At 37.8% G+C, this 15664-nt stretch overlaps 1 protein-coding gene across 1 annotated transcript in view; it reads left to right on the plus strand.

The window, feature by feature from the left end:
• Nucleotides 1–14561, plus strand: part of st14 (ST14 transmembrane serine protease matriptase) — a 38144-nt gene extending 23583 nt beyond the window's left edge. The window contains exons 12-14 of the mRNA XM_056474095.1: nucleotides 6268–6539; nucleotides 8741–8877; nucleotides 11405–14561. Of these exons, the coding sequence (XP_056330070.1) occupies nucleotides 6268–6539; nucleotides 8741–8877; nucleotides 11405–11566 (571 nt within the window). The 3' untranslated portion in view covers nucleotides 11567–14561. The remainder of the gene's footprint in view (nucleotides 1–6267; nucleotides 6540–8740; nucleotides 8878–11404) is intronic.
• The last annotated feature ends 1103 nt before the right edge of the window (nucleotides 14562–15664 follow it).

The following is a 15664-nucleotide window of genomic DNA, read 5'->3' on the forward strand; positions in this document are numbered from 1 at the left end:
TGAATTATTCCAACATGTTCGGGAGACTGAAACACTAAATCTGAATTGAAAGATTATTCACTCTCCTGAGGTATGGTTTCGCCATGAAATCAAGATTGACCCCATTTACTTTCTTAATAATCTTGCCAATGATAGATCGGTGCACAAATGTTTGTTTTTAATCCTTCATCAGAGCGTAATAACTTTGTTCCACCTTTGAAATCACCAAGTCCTCCTTATTTTTCAACCCCTCCTCATATAAATGTGTTTTTTCCTCAATCTTGGCCATTAGGGGTGTAACAGTATATAGAAATGACACTTCAATATCTGTTTTGTTATCTTGGTGCATTTTCAGTGCAGCAGAGGAGAAAAACAGCTTTGTTTTATGCTTTTTTGTTTTTTTCATTGAGTTCTGGCTCTGTTTTTACAAAAAATGTAATGTATACAATTTTTCTTAAGGATAAAAATATGAACATCTGCTAAAGCTGTATAATCGGTTGCTCTTTTACTTGTACATTAGTATGTTTTTGAAGGCTAGAGTTAATAACAGAGCTCAAACTACAGTGTTCCCTCGTGGATTTCGTGGATTTTTTTTTTTTTTTTGTGCAATTTGTTTTAACCGCATTGTGTTCTGCGTTCTGATTGGCTGTAGACCAGTGTCTGTCTCCTGTACAGTACAGAATGCGTTCAGCTTGCCAAATTAACACAAATCTTTGATTGCTAGCAGTGTGAGTTCCAACATGAATGCAAAAAGGGTTGTAACTGTCCCCAGCTAGGCCCTCGTGCACCGGATGAGTCGCGCCAATCAGCGTCATGCGTTTTAGAATTGTAAGCATAGGTTTATATCAGGGTAATGTATGGATATTTTACAGTTTGAACCCAAAAATGACTAGTCTGTCAGATGAAAAAGAGCCAGAGATTCAATTTAAAAAAAAAAGTTACTGAAGATAGATTTCAGTGTTATCAGCAGAAGCCAGCTTCAACACTAGCAATTAGTTTGTAGAGGCTGCTCTGCTTACAATATCAAAACATCAATTCAATTCAATTCACCTTTATTTGTATAGCGCTTTTACAATGTAGATTGTGTCAAAGCAGCTTCACATAAAAGGTCACAGTAAATAGGAACAGTGTAGTTCAGTTTGTAGTGTTTAAGTTCAGTTCAGTTGAGCTCAGTTCAGTGTGGTTTAATAATCACTGCTGAGAGTCCAAATATTGAAGGGCAAATCCAACGATGCGCAGCTCTACAGATCCCGAACCATGCAAGCCAGTGGCGACAGCGGAGAGGGAAAAAACACTTCACTAATGGCGGAAGTGAAGAAAAAAAACCTTGAGAGAAACCAGGCTCAGTTGGGCACGATCATTTTAATTTCTCCGCTGGCCAAACGTCTTGTGCAGAGCTGCAGTCTCAGTGGCGGAGGCTGGAAGCTGGCCTCAGCGAAGACTCGTCTGTCCTTGGAGCGTCACAGGAATCAGTCTCATGTTCTCCACTCTTCCATGACCATCACAGTAGCTGCTCAAGATTCGGCCTGGTCCAGGATATGGAAACCTTGTACACCTTGTACATCAACAATTATACTTGTACATAACCTCATTGACTGCTTCATATCTATCTATCTGTCTGTCTGTCCGTCCGTCCGTTCGTCCATGTGTACGTCTGACCGTCTATATAGGTGTTTTAACCTGATTGGTTAGAACACAGATAGACTTAGAAAATTTCCACGTGGGTGCGTGCGTACAACACTGAACGATATCTCAATATCTCAAGCATAAAAATGTCAGACAGCCACTAAGCTGGTTAGAGCTGACCCCAGACCTGTAAAAGGATCCACAGTTGAATAGAACACACACACACACACACACACACACACACACACACACACACACACACACACACTCAATGTACAATCTATTTCTTTCACAAGGCTGAGTGTACTCTCAGCCGTCTGCATCAAAACTGGTTAAAAAACTGGTATAATCTACATCCAAACTGGCAGCTAGCATACAAAGGAATACACCTAAAATGACAAATATCACTTTAGACATAATTAACACTTAGCAAATAACAATAGGAACAGTTGGTTCCAATTCAGTTCAGGTCCACACAAGAGGTCTCCTTGACCCCTGACCTGGCTGGGTAGATCCTGAGGAAACAAATGGCATAATTCTAATTAACCCTTTTAATAGTTCTTTTTTTTTTTTTTTTTTTGCAAAAAAGAAACTGTATATATGAAAGGTCTATATATAATAATAATTCTGTCATCATTTACTCACCCTTCATTAATTCCAAACCTGTTTGAGTTTTTCTTCTGTTGAACACAAAAGGAGAGCTTTTAACAAATATTAGACACCGGTAGCTATTGACTTTCATGGTGTTTCTTTTTTCTACCATGGATGTCAGTAGTTACCGGTTTAAAAACGTCTTTCGTGTTCAAAATAAGAAAAAAAAAATCTTTGAACCACTTGAGAATGAGTATTCTATATATATTTTTTGTATTTATTTGGGTGAACTATTCTTTTAAGGCAGAGGTCTCAAACTTGATTCCTGGAGAGCTTTAGCACTGCACAGTTTTGCTTCAACCCTCATCAAACAGAGCTGAACTAATCAAGGTGTTTAAAACTACTAGAGACTATTAAACCGGTGTGAGTTGGAGGTGGTTGGAGCTAAACTGTGCGGAGCTGCAGCCCTCCAGGAATTGAGTTTGAGACCATTGATTTAAGCTTTGCACATGTCGATGTCAAAACAACACCATATTTTAAACACATAAATCTAATTTCCTCCAAATTTATTTAATGCTTACAACGCCTTCGAACAACACCTTCAAAAACAAAATGCCACAGCCTCAAACAGCCTCAAATTAAATACAAACAAATGCACTTTTAAGGATTTCGGCTTAACCTTTTCGTCATACCGCCCACCCTAGTGTCTTTATTGTGTATTCAAGATAATGAGCTTTCCAGTATGTTTTTATAAGCTTTGGGTGTTTTTCAGTAAGTTTAAAACAAATTGTACTGTCAAGAAGTTCCAGCATTACCAACAATTCAGTAATTGGTGTGAAGAACTCTCATTTCATTAAATGTCCTGTCAAATTACAGATGTAAAATGGATTTGAGCCATCGATTTGATCTCTTTGGCCAGTTCATTCTGACATGGGGGCAGCTGTGGCCTAATGGTTGGGGAGTCTGAATTAAAATCCAAAAGGTTGCAGGTTTGATCCCTTGTCCTGGCAGGAATTAAAGCTGAGGGGATTGAAAAAAATGCCCCCTCTCTCTCTCTCTCTCTTTTGATACCCAACTGAGATGCTCTCGAGCAAGGCACCTAACCATTAATTGTTTCCTGGCCACTGGAAACAATAGCTGCCCAGTGCTCTGGGTCTTTGTGTGTGCGTGTGCGTGTGCTCTCACTCATAATGTGTGTGTGTACACTAGGAGGTTGACATGTAAGTGCATTTTCAAACCTCTCTTGTTCCACTCCCACAACAAAGATCCAATCGCATGACTAATAATGGGGGAAAATCTTGTCTCATCCCAATCCCAGAAGAATAACTCCCACTCCTGTGTTGTGATTTTGTTTTTTGGCCAAAATCTGTCAGTTACAGTATAAAAAATACAGTATAGATCACAATATGCCCCTTTCCCACTTTAGTTGAATAAAATTCAATGCTTTTTTAAAAATAATTACTATTTTAGGGGTTTTCACTTTTATTGACAGGACAGTGGAGATTTACAGACAGGAAAATATGGGGAGCAGAGAGAGGGAAAGGATTGGCAAAGAACTTTGAGCTGGGAATCGAACTTGGGTCGCATGAGCACCTGGGTGCTATACAGTATGTCGACGCACTTGCCACTGTAGGATATTGGCGCAGACACTTTTTTATTATTGACTTGAATGCCATCTTAAACTATGAAGAGTGTGCATTTCACACATTCATTTTCATGTAAACCATCCACGTAAAAAAAAAAACATATACACACACAAACACATGTATAATAACAATAGCTTTGGTTACTCTTATTAATGTCAGTGAGCACACCTGAAGAATCATTTTCTCAAAGAAGTTTTTACAGCAAAGCTTTCATGTCTGACTACTTTGATTAGGATTTTTATGGGGAAGCTGGCTTGTCTCATATATTGGTTGTTGGCACCCCCAAATGTTACGGATGTGTGGATTTACTTAATCAGCCACACTAAAGCAAGCAGGAGGATTGCGCAAAGAGACAGGGCACCTAGAATTGACTTAACAAATACATTTTATAGTTTATTATTAAATAAAATGTATATTTGTGCTCCCACCCTCTCCTGCTGACATTTTGTTTCCCGTCCAAATCATGTGATTTAATAATGATCTTGTTTCCCTGGGATTTTGCTGACCTGTGGGACTTCCAAAAAATGTCACCCTTTAGTGCCGACTTGTATGTGTCAAAATTAGAGGAACAATTTCCAGAATGGGTAAAACTTTGACAATATTCAGTTCACTTCACCTCTTAAAACATCTTATTTGGGTAACAATAGCTTTCAAATCAGCAATACTGGATAGAATCGGCAAATTCTGTATATTTATCTCTTCTGACAGTGTCTAGTTTTTATTAAGTTACCTGCTGTACCTCAATACACTCCTCACTGGAAGGGTTTCAAGCGCAAGTACGGTGGATACAACTCAAGCCATTTTTTATTTTTATTTTACACACACACTCAATATTCATCCACAAACTAGGCATCCTGAGTACTAACGCTACACTAGTCTATCAACACTCCGACGTTCTTCCTTGTTTATCCAAACAGTTACTAGGTTATAATCCGGAAAGCATACCAGCCCCGAACAATAACAGACTGAGAGAGAAGAAAAACTCTTGCGTCTTGACGCATACATGGACACAATCTATTGGCTAGGAACATTCATTCATTTTCTTTTCAGCTTAGTTCCTTCATTAATCTGGGGTTGCCACAGCGGAATGAACCGCCAACTTATCCACCATATGTTTTATGCAGCGGATGCCCTTCCACCTGTAACCCATCACTGGGAAACATCCATACACATTCACACACATACACTACGGACAATTTAGCTTACCCAATTCACCATTTCTTTGAATCCACAGCAACACGGGGAGAACATGCAAATTCCACACAGAAATGCCAACTGACCCAGCCGAGGCTTGAACCAGCGACCTTCTTGCTGTGAGGCGAGAGCATTACCCACTGCGCCACCATGCTGCTCATTTCCCCCAAATCGCACATCCTTATTAAACATATATTTTACAGTATATCCTGATTATTTGAAACTTTTCCCTGACAATTCAATAAGATGGAGAAGAATTTTTCTATCCAACATTCTCAGTTCTTCCTCTGTCAATTTTAGCACAAATTTTGCACACAACGCTGCCCCTTATTTTCTGATGTAAGCTATACATGTAAGCTTATAAACTATACATGTATAATCAGTGAGTATATGCAGTGCTCAGCGTAAATAAGTACTTTACTGCAGGTCTTTGGACTTTTGGAAATATCAATGTCTAATGATGTTACAGCTTGACGTTGTGTGGACGTTACCACTATGACATCTATCAGATGTTGGATTTTGGTTGCCATAGCTGAGGAATAAATGTCAGTATTTTACGTCAATCTGATGTTGGTTTAAGATGTTGGCTCGACGTTGGATTTTGGTCACATTCTAACACAGGCTAATATTACTGTCTTATGGCGTTGTGTGCCTGCTAAGCAATAACTAAATGCACTACAGAATGTTACGTTTACACAGATACACAAATTACATGTAAATACATCAGCTTTTTACAGCATAATACTCACTACTCGCTACTCTTGAGTAATTTTGAAAAGGCTACTTTTTACTTATACTTTGAGTAATATTTACAACAGATACCTATCATCTACTTGCACTACGTTTTTTAGGCAAGTAATGATAGTTTTACTTGAGTATGATTTTTCAGTACTCTTTCCATCACTGCTATCAATTATAATATACAAATGCAAACAATAGTGACATATACTGGAAAGTCCTACAGACAGCTTTAAATGATATATTAAATAAGAAAACCAATCAATAACATTCAGAATACATTTTTGGTCATACATTACCGCCAACCCTAGTGTCTTTATTGGATTAGCATTTGGAAATTTGAGTTTTAACAAGTATTTGGTGTTACACAAGTTGCTCCAACAAGAAGAATGTGGCACTTGGTGAAAGAATTGTTCTCAGTTTCGCTGTCAAAATACTGATTCCCATTACATGCTGACCTTTCAAAACTCACCATTGTGTTCATTGCCAACAGCTACAAGATGACGTCCAGCTGGACGACGTACAGTGGTCTGCGGGACCAGAACATCCAAGACAAATCAGTTCAAATGCGAAATTTGAAGACCATCATCACCCACCCAAACTACAACGATTTGACCAACGACTATGATATCTCTCTCCTCGAACTGAGCCAGCCGCTGAACTTCAGCAACACTGTGCATCCCGTCTGCCTTCCAGCGACGAGCCACGTCTTCACGGCCGGCAGCTCCTGCTTTGTGACAGGCTGGGGGACGCTTCGAGAGGGAGGTCAGACAGCTTGTATATTCAGCTACTCTGCTAACATGACTAAAATGACTGACATATTTCCTGGTTCCTCCGAAAACCTGCCCTTAAAAGGCTCTGATTGGTCAGCTAACATAATGTGCTGTGATTGCAAATCGGCTCTACTTCACCAGGAAGTGGCACTGCTCTACCAGCACACTCTTTGCCATTTTGTAAATACTGTCTAAATACTGTCAGTCAGAGTAGCTGTTAGCCGTATCAGTTTGAGCCTTTTAAGGGCAGGCTTTCAAGTTAATAGATCAATTGTAATAGATCAATTGTAATAGATCAATTTAACAAATAAAAATACTTACAGGTTGTGGCTTACAATCCACAGCTTCTTCTATTATGGTTGGAGCTGCTCCTTCTTTGGGGAGTTTTAGCCAAATACAGCACAGCATGTAGCATGCTGTGCTCTCTAAAATAAAATTTGACAAGTGTCTTTCATATACATTTGTCAGAATTATTAGACCCCCTTTGTATTTTTTTTTTTTTTTTTAATATTTCCTAAATGATGCTTACCAGAGCAAGGAAATTTTCACAGAATGTCTGATAATATTTTTTCTTCTGGAGGAAGTCTTATTTGTTTTATTTCAGCTAGAATAAAAGCAGTTTTACATTTTTATAAACCATTTTAAGGTCAAAATTATTAGCCCCTTTTAGCAAATTGTTTTTTCAATAGTCTACAGAACAAACCATCGTTATACAATAACTTGCCTAATTACCCTAACCTGCCTAGTTAACCTTATTAACCTACTTAAGCCTTTCAATGTCACTTTAAGCTGCATAGAAGTGACTTAAAAACTATCTATATTACTGTTTTAATAATAAAATTAATAATAATAATAATACTGTTATTAGAAATGAGTTATTAAAACTATTATGTTTAGAAATGTGTTGAAAAAATTTTCTCTCATTTAAACAGAAATTGAGGAAAAAATAAACCGGGGGGCTAATAATTCTGACTTTGGGTTGTAAGCATGTGTAAGAAGATTGTGGATGTTTACAGGGGTTTGATGGATAAATATGAATTTGTAGCTAAATTGTTAGCGGTGCCAAACAGCATCTCACGTTGTTTACATGCTTGTTTACGTCCTTGCTACAACATACCATTAACGCTAGACACTATGCAAGTAATAGATCAATTTTAACAAATAAAAATACTTACAAGTTGTGGCTCACAATCCACAGCTTCTTCTATTATGGTTGGAGCTGCTCCTTCTTCGGGGAGTTTTTAGCCGAATCCAGCACTGAACTGGGAGAGATTCTGGAAGCTGTCCTTAGTCAAATGCTAGCTATATCTTTTTTATAATTCTCTGTAACATAATTTAAATCAATTGCAAGCATTTCTCTCTCTGTGTCATGTGCTTTGGAAGCCCAAATACAGAAACAAAAGAAGCTCTGTGGAAATAGCAGCGTTTAGACAGCATTTTAGCTCTCTCTTCTATAACATTTCAGTGCCTCTGGCCATGCTCCTTTGTTGCGCGGGGTGAATGAGCGTAACTTGAAGGGTTTACGATCTCATTAAACCTGATGTATTTTTTGTAGTCCCCAAACTTTGTTCGCTGTAGGCTTTGCTAAGCTAACTCAGTAGAAGCCAATGTCTCCCTTTGGATTAAACTTTGAGCATATTATATTCAGAGATGTTGTTTGTTCACACATCTACATTACACATCAACTGTAAAATATGATATCGTAGTGGACCACCCCTTTTAATACAATATTTTAAGAATCGACCATGTGTGCTCGGAATGTTTAGATGGACTGCAGTATCCTAATATAAACATTATTAAGACAATACTCTGCTTTATAATTTACAATGCAAGCTCAGTACGGTTACATAGACAGAATAGCAGTATTCTACTATTAAATAGATTAACACCATGTAAACAAGCTATCAACAATTTTCTGTTTGCATATAAAGCATTGCAAATCATTAATTGCACTTGAAGCTTTCATAAAGTCAAAAATCATAATCATTACATTGACAGAATAGGGTAAATAATGTATTACTGTTGTCCATGTGAACATTCAACATCATTTTTAGCAGAACGTTCATTAAGAGATTGTGTTATAATTGTGAGCTAATTCTGATTATTGTTTTAAATGCACACGCATAACGAGTGCAGATTCTCTTTGGTATCAGAATCGTTCACACAGGACTAATGTTTATGTATGTGTTGTAGGAACCGTGGCTCAAATCCTTCAGAAAGCCGAAGTAAAGGTGATTAATGATACAGTGTGCAACATGGTGACCGAAGGTCAGGTGACCTCAAGAATGATGTGCAGCGGCTACCTTTCTGGAGGTGTGGATGCTTGTCAGGTAAAAAAACAAACACATTCCATAAATATATAAACAGTCCAATGGTTCTTGAGGTCAAAAAGTGAAAATGGTTTCAAGATTTGTGCGTATTTTCATAGCAAAACACAATAACTGAAGCAAATATGGCATAAGGCTAAAAAAAAACTTTTTATCAAAATAAGTTTGTGATCAAAAAAAAGATCACACAATTAATTATTTTAGGCCACGAGTATAAAAAAAAAACTTCCTGCAACATACTGGAAATGCGAATTTCTGGTCGGAAATGTATTTTATTTATTCATTAATTTTCCTTCGGCATAGTCCCTTTATTCGTCAGGGGTCACCACAGCGAAATGAACCACCAACGTATCCAGCATATGTTTTACATAGCGGATGCCCTTCCAGCTGCAACCCAGTACTGGGAAACTTTGATACACATTCATTCATACACATACAGTACGGACAATTTAGTTTATTCAATTCACTTATAGCGCATGTCTTTGGACTGTGGAGGAAACCGGAGGAAATTCACACCAACATGGGGAAACATGCGAACTCCACACAATTGCCAACTGACTCAGTCTGGACTCGAGCCAGCAACCTTCTTGCTGTGAAGCGACAGTGCTAACCACTGGGCCACCATGCCACCACTGAAAGCGTATTTCATAAAGTTAAATGAAAAGGATATATCACGTCACTGTCAGCTTAAAAATCTAATCAATAAATCACAGGCACTAGTCAACATCATAATTTGATTAGCTCTCTTCACTACTTTTGATTTATCCATCCAAAGTCTGTAAACATCAGTAACATTATTTATTTATACTGATAATTCCATGATTCTGTGATTCCATGATTCTTTTTCTTTATTTCTTCTCATGGTCCACATTTTTAAATTTATTTTTGAACATTTCGGATCTTTTTACCCAAATATAATTTCTAAGGAGGGAAATGCACTCACCGGCCACTTTATTAGGTACACCTGTCCAACTGCTTCTCTGAACACACAACATGTCCAACACCTCCAATCTGGTTTCTTGAACACGACAACGAGTTTACTGTACTCAAATGGCCTCCACAGTCACCAGAACTCAATCCAATAGAGCTCATTTGGGATGTGATGGAACAGGAGATTCGCATGATGGATATGGACCAAAATCACTGAGGAACATTTCCAGTACCTTGTTGAATCTATGCCACAAAGGATTAAAGCAGTTCTAAAGGCAAAATGGGTCCTAGTAAGCGGTACTAGTAAGATGTACCTAATAAAGTGGCCAGTGAGTGAATATCTCTTTTAGATTTTATTAAACATCTTCATTTGCGTTTCGATGATTAACTATTTTCTTGTAAATTATGGCATTTTAATTTTGGGGTGAACTGACCCCTTAAGGCCTTTTAGACCAGTATTAGCATTTACAGACTCAAAACCCCAGCACTCCCGCCCAAGTTGCCAGCTTTATATAGCAAACGCAAAATTACACCTTCGCTTCGTTTTAATGAATTCAAGGTGGTTTAATAGGCGTTTAGATGCACTGTCAAACCCTGAGTCTTTTTCATCCTGTTTCTATTCATTCAGAAACAACCTACAGTACAAATATGACATGAGCATAATGCCGTCAAAGTGTTCGGCTAATGTTGTTGTCTTCCCGCAGCGTGTGTACAGCCTCGTAGTGGAGAAGATTAATTATTCTACCTTGTTCCCTGATATTTAAATGAGCTGATTTCCATAATTTCTACTTCTATCTCACTTGTTATTCATCTTGCTTTCCCCCTTCTGAACGCTCCGTGCGTCTCTCTTATTCTGGGTGTAATCTTCTTAGTCTGCTTTTCTCCCGCACAGGTTCCGGTCCTGGTCTTCTGACTCCTTTCACTCCTGCTATAGATTTCGCGAACGCTCGCTCTCTCTTTTTGTACTTTTGCTTCATCTTTCTGTAATATTCTTTCATTCACTTGGTTGTTTTGTCTCTCTCTCTTTCCTCTCACCTCCCAATTCAAATATGCTTTATTGCCACGTCTGTTTGCATTGCAATATTGGCAAAGTAATTAAGAGCCGAATGGTATTACACACAAAACAAATCATTCAGGGATAATAGTAATGAAATGAAATGACACAGTAAATAAGCAGCTTAAATTAGAGGTACAAAACAATAAATGATGAGTGATTACAATAATAATTAAAATGTTCGCAACTGCTTCAGAGTTTCTCACATACACGATACACACTCTGCTTTATAATAATTCAGATTCAAGCACTTTATTGGTATGATTGTTTTTATATACAATATTGTAAAAGATTCAATACGGACATCAAAAAATGGTGAAACATAAAATAAATTACAATCTTCAGTAGTACTGAAATAAATAACCCACAATATACAAAAATATAAATAAACATTCAATAATGAACATTCTCTAGAAGAGATCAACAGGCAACTCTTGAATATGCTGATCAAATAGATTTTGTTTCATAGTGTCCTCCATGCATTTTATATTTTTCAGACCGTTTTGGAACATGTTGCGTTACGTTTCTTTCTTTTGGCTTCCGCAGGGAGATTCGGGTGGCCCTCTTGTGTGTCTTTCCGAAGCTGGCAAATGGTTCCAGGCTGGCATAGTGAGCTGGGGAGAAGGCTGCGCTCGGAGGAACAAGCCTGGCGTTTACACGCGTGTCACCAAACTGCGGGAATGGATCCGTGAAATCACATCCTTATAGTGGAGCCTGGACCTGCAATCACAGCGACAACCAAAGCAGAAGAACCGGAATGTTCAGTGGCAGCACATTTTAGTAGAGTTTGTGAGCTGCACACACACACACACAAAGTTAAAGCAACACTCCAAATAGTTTTGCAAAAAGGCTTCTTTTACAAGAAACCTAAAGTTAAACAGTATCATATTTTATTTCATTCAGCTGATCTCTGGGTCTGGGGGAAAACTTTAAGCTTAGCTTAGCCTAGCATAGCCATTGGGTTTTCTGTTGAGTGTGGAGTGTCATTAGGTAAGGAGTAAACTTTTTAACGAATGCACATTGTTGTCATTTGTGTTTACTTTAATAGTAATCTCAAAATATATAGATTTTACTATCAAAACTGGGAGAACCTTTAACTTATCTTAAAACCCAACCGCTATGCTAAGCTGAGTGTGGAGCGTCGCTAAGAAAGGAGAAAACTTTTTAGCGAATGTACATTGTTGTCATTTGTGTTTATTTCAGTAGTAAAATCTGTATATTTTAAGATTACTGTCAAAACGGGGATAACTTTTATCTTATATTATTTTAGCTTAGCTTAGCATAGCCATTGGGTTTTCTGATGAGTGTGGAGCATCAATAGGGAAGGAGTAAACTTTTTAGCGAATGTACATTGTTGTCATTTGTGTTTATTTTGATAGTAATCTCAAAATATACAGATTTTACTGTTAAAACAGGGAGAACTTTTAGCTTAGCATAGCATAGCCGTTGGATTTCTGATGAGTGTGGAGCGTCGTTAGGTAAGGAGTAAACTTTTTAGCGAATGTACATTGTTGTCATTTGTGTTTATTTTAATAGTAATCTCAAAATATGCTTATTTTACTGTTAAAACGGGGAGAACTTTTAGCTTAGCATAGCCGTTGGATTTCTGATGAGTGTGGAGCGTCGTTAAGTAAGGAGTAAACTTTTTAGCGAATGTACATTGTTGTCATTTGTGTTTACTTTAATAGTAATCTTAAAACTGATTTTACTGTTAAAACAGGGAAAACTTTTAGCTTAGCTTAGCTTAGCGTATCCATTGGGTTTTCTGGTGAGTGTGGAGCGTCGTTAGGTAAGGAGTAAACTTTTAAGCGAATGTACATTGTTGTCATTTGTGTTTACTTTAATAGTAACCTCAAAATATACTGATTTTACTGTCAAAACGTTGCTAATTTGACCCCGTATGAAAGCATGTATAGTGCAAGTTAACTTAAGGGACTTTAGGACTTTTAATATAATATAATATTCTTTCTAGTGTATATAAAATAAGCACTGATTACTTAATAATTTAAAGTAACATTAATTCAAATTTTAATCAACTAGACTAACAGTGATTCTCCTTCGCCTAATTTTATATCAATATTTGTGGATAGTAAGCCTATGTACAGTATGGCTGGACTTACGACTTTCCATTTAATGTTGTTTGCATAATATTTAGCTGCAGCTATGGGGGAAATGTAAGAGACCACTATAGAATTCTCAGTGTCTTTGTATTTGCTATGTTTATAATTATTTTTTTGAGTAAAATGCAATTTTTTGTTCGCATAAATCACTAAATCTTAATCAAAAGAATTAAGAGTTTTGATGATTTTACTATTTAAAGCTTGATTTCTGTAGTTACATCATGTACTGAGACTGATGGAAACTAAAGTGACGTAGCTGGGGACTATATTCTGATGCTGCATAATATTGTGCCTGCTGCAGTTATGGTACAGCAGCGAACTTCCCTTATTATTACACTGGAATGAGAGTAAAGTTCATAGACATATCAACCTAGTAAAATAGCAACTTTTCATTTCCAGTTGATCTTAGTACGCAATGCAAGTAGGGAAATGTTTTTCAGCAAGATGCGAATGGTCTAATCTGATTCAATGATCTGTGCTAAGCTAAGCTAAAAGTGCTCCTGCCAGACCAAGAGATCGGCTGACATTTAGATTCTAGTACATTCAGATTCCACTAAAATGAGGATATATGTGAATATGATGAACTGTTACACTCATTTACCAACTGCTTTGTCTCACAATTGTAGCGGTTCCAGTCGTTCATATCAGAATCCTTGAATAAGTAACTTTTATGAATGTTACTTGGAGATCAGGCTGTTCTATAACGAGACTGGCCTGATGGATGTCATGTTGTTATCTTTTTAAATGAACTTTCTTTTGCTCAAAATGTGCCTTTCTTTCCAGAAACTACACTGTGTGTCTATTCGGGAACAATGGCTCTTGTGTTGCAGAGCAAGTTCCAGTGCCTGTTTTATTTTTTTCTTTCTTTCTCTCTTTTAGTGAAGGTCAAAAGCTTCTTTTCAATCTAGAAATTCCTGTAAGCATCCCACTCAGGCTGACCTTCCTTCCTCACATCTGTGTGATCTCAGGACCTCTGTGCTGAAGCTCTAAAATGGAGGATTAGGTAAAAATAGGAGATTTCCGTCATCCATTTGCCAATACAACCAAGGCCAACATGGGTCACTCGCTTCTGCTGCATGTTAAAGTTCCAGCCAATCAATGTCAAAGCTGCTGGCGGAAACACCCAGCAGGATGGTCTCTCCTTCAAAGAGGTCCAAATTATTGAGGAATCTATAATGCCGATTTCTCATAGACTTTGCAAGTTTCTTTCCCATGGAAAGTCCACTTGCTTAGTATGTTTTTTTTTTTTGTGTTGTGACTTAATTTCCCAGTAGGCACAAGAGAGATGTAAGCTGTATTTTCAGAGATGTCAAGCAAGAGCTGATATATTTATATACGACGTGAGTTTCATATAGGATCATGATGTGCAGTTTGTTCTTCTGAGGGCTTGTTAGGCTTGGATTTTTAAATATAAAAAATTTCAACCGTAATTCTTAAACTATGAGTGTTTATTGCTTTTAAGTGTCTGGGTGACTAACATTTGTAAATATTTCACATGCTCTTATTAATATAGTGGAATACTTGGTGCTTTCTGTTCAGTTTTGTTGCATTTTGTACTTAAACTCTTTTAATGTATTCAGATTTTACAACACTATCTTGACAAATAAAATATGTGGTGGTTTTACATTTTGTTGTGATTGGTTCATCTTTTCTTCAGTTCGTTCATTCATTCATTCATTCATTCATGCATTCACTCATTCATTTTCCTTCGGCTTAGTCCCTTATTTATAATAATAATCATAATTTCTTACATTTATATAGTGCTTTTATGGACATTTAAAGCGCTTTAAAGCCATATCACCTTGTAGCCCAAGACCGGTTACTCACTGAAGCTAAGCATGGCTGAGCCTGATCAGTAGCTGGATGGGAGACCACATGGGAAAACTCTGTTGCTGTTGGAAGTGGTGTTAGTGAGGCCAGCAGGGGGCGCCCAACCTGCCGACTATGTGAGTCCTAATACACCAGTAAAAGTGAAGGGGACACTATATTGTCAGTGGGCACCCTCTTTCGGATGAGATGTTAAACCGAGGCCCTGACTCTCTGTGGTCATTAAAAATCCCATGGCACTTCTCGTAAAGAGTAGGGTGTAACCCCATTGTCCTGGTCAAATTCCCAATGATGTTCAAATAATGGACAGAGGTGGGCAAATTTGGCCAGGGTGCCGGGGTTAAACTCCTACTTTTTTTTTTTTTCAAAGGACATCCTATTTTTAATGACCACAGGGAGTCAAGACCTCACTTTAATGTCTCATCCGAAAGACGGCACTCACTAAGCAGTATAGAGTCCCCTCAATATACTGGGGCATTAGGACCCACACAGAATGCAGGTTGACTGCCCCCTGCTGGCCAGTTCTGGCAGGAACCTATCTTTCCCATGTGGTCTCCCATCCAGGTACTGACCAGGCGCAGCCCTGCTTAGCTTCAGTGGACAACCATTTGAGAGTTGCAGAGAGCTAGCTGCCGGCTAACGTTTCTTTCTTTAATTTATGAGGGGTGGCCACAGATGAATGAACTGCCAACTAAGAGAGAGAGGAGAACCCGGGAGAAGACACTCCTCATTTTTAGCTGCTATGAAGGGATTTCCAGCAAGTATGAAACTTCCAAATGGAAAACAACAAAAAAGAAAAAGACATGCTTCTTTCTCTTGTCTTGTTTTGCTGCTATTTTTGGTTTTGTTTATATAAAAT

The sequence above is a fragment of the Danio aesculapii genome, chromosome 15 (assembly GCF_903798145.1).
Source record: "Danio aesculapii chromosome 15, fDanAes4.1, whole genome shotgun sequence".
In the NCBI taxonomy this organism is placed as follows: Eukaryota; Metazoa; Chordata; class Actinopteri; order Cypriniformes; family Danionidae; genus Danio; species Danio aesculapii.